The sequence below is a fragment of the Myotis brandtii genome, unplaced genomic scaffold, assembly GCF_000412655.1.
Source record: "Myotis brandtii unplaced genomic scaffold, ASM41265v1 scaffold4, whole genome shotgun sequence".
In the NCBI taxonomy this organism is placed as follows: Eukaryota; Metazoa; Chordata; class Mammalia; order Chiroptera; family Vespertilionidae; genus Myotis; species Myotis brandtii.
Genome location: NW_005365371.1, coordinates 4,405,032 through 4,411,561, shown reverse-complemented (window position 1 = coordinate 4,411,561; position 6,530 = coordinate 4,405,032). Strand labels below are relative to the sequence as shown.

The 6,530-nt window shown below is 57.0% G+C and overlaps 1 protein-coding gene across 1 annotated transcript in view; it reads left to right on the top strand.

The window, feature by feature from the left end:
* Positions 1–5,785, top strand: part of MFI2 (antigen p97 (melanoma associated) identified by monoclonal antibodies 133.2 and 96.5) — a 32,090-nt gene extending 26,305 nt beyond the window's left edge. Inside the window, exon 17 of the mRNA XM_014545236.1 lies at positions 5,670–5,785. Within this exon, the coding sequence (XP_014400722.1) occupies positions 5,670–5,785 (116 nt within the window). The remainder of the gene's footprint in view (positions 1–5,669) is intronic.
* Positions 5,786–6,530: the final 745 nt, after the last annotated feature.

The following is a 6,530-nucleotide window of genomic DNA, read 5'->3' as shown; positions in this document are numbered from 1 at the left end:
TGTCACCCAGACAGACCTGGATAATGAATAGAAAGGCTAAAAATAACCTTCAGAAAGGATGAGGCAACTACATAAATATACAGGCGCTATAATTTTGAAAGGAATGACTCCAGCCCTCCCTCTGAGGCGGCCCTGGGCAAGCCTCCCCCTCCCTTGGAATGGAAACCGACCCAGAAACCTCTATAAATAAGGCTGTTCTCCTCAGTAAACCCAGCAAACACTCAGCGAGAAACGTGTGATGGGAGAGGAAGTGTGAGACACCATGGAGCTCCTCAGAGCTGTGATCCGACACTGAAGTGCCTGTGATTGCTTCCAAGTGGGAAAAGATGGATGTGCAAGAAAAGTCCCCCAACCTCGCGCTGGACGCAAGCAGGTCTCTCCTGCTGGAACCCAGCCTCTGCCTTCCCCGCACCACCTGTCCCTCTGCACCTGAGGCAGCTGGCCCGCCTCCCAGGCACGGCCCACCCGCCGCTGGCACTGCCGCCCCGCAAACCTGCAGCTCCCACCACCTGGGGCCGCACAGGCTTGGGCTTGGAAAAGGCCAGTTACCAAGGAAACAGGCTGAGCCGGACTTCCCACACGGCCCCTCTGCTGGAGCTGCCCAGGGGGGCTGTGAGATGACAGGGCCTGCTGGCCCCTCCCTGCTGGTTCCCACTTCCCCTCTGGAGAAGGACCCTGCCCTCCATCAGCCCCCGCCCCTCAAGACTCGGTCCCAGCCTCCCTCCTGAGGACTGTGTCTGTCCACCACGGCATCCACCAGGTGAGCTGCAGCCAGGCCCTCCACGGAGCCAACGCCTCTGGCACCGCAGCCCCACGTTCTCTTGGTGTGGCCCAGACCACTGGCCCCCCGACTGCTGGGCTGGCGAGGCCAGGGAGGCCGGGGCTGGGCCACTGGGACGACACCCTCCAGGGCTCCTCAGACCAAGGAAATGCTCCTTAGTAAGATTTTTTAAGAGGCCTGGGGCCCGAGGCAGGGTCAGGGTCTAAAATTCTGCCTGAACATCTGTCTGCTGTAAGGAGGGAGGCTCAGAGCTAGACATGCTGTTGCCCTGCCATTCAGTGAATCCGGCTGCACCAGGCTCTGCCCTGGGGTGAAGCCCAGTCAGCAGGAGTCCCTCCTCCTGCATTTCCTCCTCTTCGGCCCCATCTCAGATCACCCCCTTCTCCACCAGCAGTGTGACACCCCCCCCCCCCCCCACGCGGCCATGCCTGCCCACCGGGCAGCAGCAGTTGGGTCCAGAGCGAAGGGCTGAGCCTCAGGGACTGACTGCCCGGGAGCTCGGGGCCTGGAGCAGGGGCGGCCGGACCTCGAGGACCTCTGAGGCACTGGGAATGGGAGGTGCCTTTCTCTTTGTCAGAAGAGCCACGGGCCCTGGGTGACCTGAAGCCACTTTCCCAGAGGAAGGGCCCCTCCTCCTGTCCCTGTGAGTCGGAGGAAGTGCCTGGAGAGGGTCCTCTCTCTACCCCATTATTGCCACAGTTGTCTGAGGAGCCAGAAGACCTTTCCAGCACTGCGAGCGCTCATCCTGAATGTTGCTCCCTGAGAAACTAAAGAGAGAGAAGAAACAGGAGCAGGCCCCTCGGCAGCAGACCGGGAGCCGCGAGGGCCTGGAGCTATTTCCAGCTCAGTCTGCGGCGTCTCAGAGACACTGACAACAAGCGGGGCTCCCAGTGCTGCGCCCCCACCTGTGGGCGTGGGGTCCCCGCCATCCCTCAGCAGCAAAGGAGGCCCCTGGCAGCATCCTGGCCATCGTCACACCGTCCTGAGGGGTCCTGGCCCCCATGCTGGGCAAGGCGCCCCCCCACCCGCCACCAGGAGGAGCCCCTCTGCTCTCAAGCTGTGGACCCTCTCCACTGGGGCAGCAAAGGATTCTTCTCTGACTGATGATTGTTTGATGTTTTTAAGGGAGATCCGTGCAGTGAGAAGTGTATTCCATATGGCTGCCCTGGGTTAGAAAGCCGCCAGCGGGTGGCCCCTGCGCGGTGAGCGCCCGAGGTGTGGCCTGAGTGAGTGCGGTGTGGACTGTGAGGGTGACAGCAGGTGGCCCCACTGTGTTAGTGCCCAGAGAAGATGGTGTGTTTTCAATAAAGCCAAACAGCCCTGCACCTGCTGAGGCGGGGGTTCTGATAGAACTTCCTGCTGCTGATTGGTTTGTCGTCTGAGGTGGTGGGAGGCCGACCTGCCCCAGGCCACACCCCTGCCCAGGTGGCAGTTTCCACCAGAGCCCTGTTCCCTGAGAACCGGAATCAGGGTCCAGTCTGGCCTCCAGCCCGTGAGGCCCCCGCTGCCCTCTCCCCTATGGACCGGTCCTCGGGCCTCACGGGGCCTCCGTCATCCTGGCACAGCCCAGCTGCCTCCACCCCTCAGCCTCTTGGGGTGAACAGAAGAAGATGCACACTTCCCTGCCCCTCCTCTGTGCCCCCACAATCTGCTGCCCACACCTTTCCTTCGGCAAGTTAGCTGCTAACTCACTGCGGGGAGGAAAGGGGGTCCGACCTCCAGCAGTCCTCACAGTGGGAGCTCGAGGGCCTGTCCTGGAGCGTGATGGCCCGGCTGGTCTTGGCCAGCGCCCTGCTCTTGCTTGGGGAATGGAGGTTCTCTATGCTCCCCTCTCCCACATCTCCTGCCCTTCACTCTGTCCCCCGGCCACCCATCCTCGCTGGCCGCAGCCATCTCCCAGAGCCGGGGTCACTCCCCTGCACACAGCCATTCCTGGGTGGTTGGCCCAGTCATCCTGGGGCTGGAGACCTGGCAGCAGATGCTGGCGACAGTGTCCCATCCTACACCACCCCACCCCACCCTACACCACCCCACCCCACCCCACCCCACACCACATGCTCAGTGTCAGCCCATCCCTCAGCCCTCCCGGTGCTGCCCTGGCCCCCTTGAGCTTTGGGAGAGTTAACATCCGAGCCCTGTCTCCTCTTTGAAAAATAAGCAGAACAATAACACCCACTTGCTGAAGTTGTTGTGAAGACCGGATTATACTGCACATAAAACTCAGCACCATGCTTGGCACATCACAGGTGCAGGAAAGACGGTCACTATGACTTGCTATTTATTACTCCGGGAGCTTGTTTTTTGGGCTTAAGTTTCAAATTTCTGACCGAGATCATCTGATTGGCCCATTATGGGCCAGGTGACTCCTATAGGACCAATCAGCTCAGGCCGGGGCACAGTGAAAACAGCCACTGAGGCCCCAGAGAAAAAGGAAATGAAAGCGCTATGAGCCAGGCAGCCACCCCAACTGGTGGCTACCAGGCCTGTTCTGGGTGACATTTGGCATTCATTGAGCAAATACTTATTGATACCTACTGCTAGTTCCCCCAAAACCTGGACAAGAGGGACCCTGGGCCTGGGTTTTGTGCGTTAGAGCAGTGCTTTCCTAACTTGGATGTGCACACAAATCCCAAACCTCGCTAGGATGCTGATTGTGACTCAGTAGGATCTGGAGCGTGGCTGAGAGTAGCAGCTCTACACAGCTCCCAGGTGGTGCCCACACTGTGAGGAGCAGCCCTCAGGGGCGTCTGCTGAAGTCCTTCTCTGACGGCACCCCTCCAGCCGCAGGAGAAGTCACAGGAAAAGGGATGCGTTCGCCCAGAGCCCACACCCCATCTTTTTTTTTTAATTTTATGTTTTTACTGATTTCAGTGAGGAAGGGAGAGGGAGAGAGAGAGAGAAACATCAATGATGAGAGATCCCACACTGGAGATCGAGCTGCAACCCGGGCATGTGCCCTGACTGGGAATCGAACCATGACCTCCTGGTTCATAGGTCGATGCTCAACCACTGAGCCACGCCAGTCGGGCCACACCCCATCTTGTACACCATGCTCCTGAGCAGTCCTGAGCCTGCCTCCAGAGTCTGGACAGGCCTCTCCCTTCTCCAGGTCCTGCCTCCCAACGGTGGTCACAGGTGGCTCTTTGCAGGAGATGAACAGGCCGAGGTGTCCACTTGACATGCACAGGCCCCTCCAAGTCTGGGATGGAGCCTGGATGGGAAGAGGAAGGGTGGGCTATGGGGTGGGAGCCTGTTCTCTCTGCACCTCATATTCCAGTCTGCCAAGTCTTTATAAAGGTTCATTTGTTAAAGGGGAAGACAAAACACTTTTTATTTAAGTTTGTTAGTTTGGTTTGTAACTTTTAAATCTGTAGCCACATGGTAGGTAGGCCTCTGTGGAGACTCTTGTCCTGGGCCCCACAAGTGGTTGGGGTGGGCTGGCCTGCTGTGTGCACAGCTGCCCAGCTCTGCGATCCTGTTCTCAGGGCCCTGAAGACACAAGTAAGCTCGAGGCCCACTGCCCCTGACCTTGGTCTCATCTGGAGAGGCCTCTGTGCTGGTGGAAGAAGGGCAGTGAGAAGGGGAGTGACAACCGTGAGGACAGGCAGGTTGGCCCACACAGCACATGGCAGACAAGGCTTCACCCACCTCAGAGTCCTCCCCAGGGCTTTCTTCACATGAGGATGGTTCCTTAGAACCACATTCTTCTAAAAGAGTCTCCCAATAGGTATAAATAGCACCTTTTTTTAAAAATGTTTCAATTTGGAAAAAAATTGGGTCTCTCACTTAGGATTCAGGAAACTTGAATTCTAGTTCCACTTTTGCTATTCAATTTAGACAAATACTTTCTACTGTCTCAGCCTCAGTGCCCAAATCTATAAAATTATATCAGTTTCTAGCTCTAAACAGTTATTCTTAGACTCCAAATCTCAGTCTTCACAGCGTTATCGCCTGGTCTGGCCTGTGCTGGAGCATGGAGGGCCACGTGGACTCCTTTTTAGAGTGCTGCCCTTCCCAGCTGCCTTTGGGGTGCCACCCACACCCCAGACGCTGTTTCAGAGCCTTTGAGCCCCTCTACGTCAGTGGTCAGCCAGCGAGCGTGCATCAGAATCACCTGGAGGGCTGGAAAACAGAGGGCTGGGCTCCACCCCAGAGTCTCAGGGGCCGGGCTGGGCCCAAGAATGTGCATTGCTGACAAAGTCTCAGGTGATGCTGATGCTACTGATCAGACTATCTCACTTTGAAGACCGCCGTTAAAGAAAGTGTGAGCTTGCCCTAGCTGGTTTGGCTCAGTAGATAGAATGTCAGCCTGCGGACTGAAGCGTCCTGGGTTTGATTCCGGTCAAGGGCACATGCCCGGGTTGCAAGCTCGATCCCCAGTGTGGGGCGCGCAGGAGGCAGCCGATCAGTGATTCTCTCTCATCATTGATGTTTCGATCTCTCTCTCCCTTCCTCTCCGAAATCAATAAAAAATATATTTTTTTTAAAAAAAGAAAAGGAAGTGTGAGCCTCACAATAGCTTGACAGATCCTGCCCCAGCGAGGTGGACGGCTGGGGTGGGAAGGGTGAGTGGTCCTCAGGGAGGAAGCTGGGCCGAGCCTGGAGGAAGGGAGAGAGGCCTGTGACCACGGCCACCATGCTGTCCATGGGGAGGATGGGATGTGCAGGACAATACCTAAGCCCCCAGCCCCGGTGTCCCAGAAGGTGCTGAGGTTCTGGGGCAGCTTTTGGACTTCACTCCCCTGCCTAGCAAAACTGCCTGCTCCCACTGGTCCTGCGCCCCTGCACCCACCCTGCATTTCCGAGTAGGGCTTTCAGGTAGAGGGGAGGACTCAAGGATTAGCATGAGGAAGGTGTGTGGCCAGAATGCCCCTCTTCCTCTTTCTAGCTTCTGATATCCGCAGAAACCCCCAACTCGGCAGAATTCCACTCTATATTCTCTACTGTGGCCAACTTCGGGATGAAGCGAAGGGCCTGGTGACTTACCAAGTAGGACATTCTTAGCCAAAAATTCCAATCCAGTCAACTTCATGGCATCCAATACCCTTCTCCCCTTTTTCCTTTCTAGCAGACCACAATGTGGTTTGGGAACGCAATGAACCCAGCTAAAAATATGGGTGACCAGGCAACCCAGTTCTGGCCAATGAAATACATGGGAAAGTTAGAGGGTATGGGTGTCAGAAAGGCATTTTAAAAGGACAAACTGCGCTAACATAGCTCTTTCCCCTTCTCCTGCCCAGAAAGCAGACACAATAGCTGGAAAAGGGAGCATCTTGCTATGTGAGGCAACAGCACAGGAAAGGGCACGGTGGGCAGAGCTGAGCATCGGGGTGGAGCGGCCTCTTCCCTACCAACTGGGAGCCTTGTCTTCTTCAGTTTCACATGCTCAGCCCCTACCTCAGACCTGGCTTCCTGAATAGAAGAATTAATACAGCACGAGTCAGTGGAGCATCAAGCGCAGGCTCCCATCCTGGCAGGGATGCCCTCTGGCCCACTGGCAGCCTTAGCCCAAGTTGCTTCAGTCTCCACTGGCCCGTTGGCCTCCCGAGGGCAAAGCCAAGCCCCTCGCAGTTACAAGCCCCAACCGGACGGGGGCAGGACCGATTCTGTGCATTGGTGGTGTCTTCAGACTTGGAAATGTCACAGCTCGGGGGCAACGGCTCATTCCTGTCCCTTACCCAGCACTGCCCAAGGAGGAAAAGCTGCCTCCCTGAGTGTGTGTCTGCTGGCCTGCTGCGAGGGCACCTGG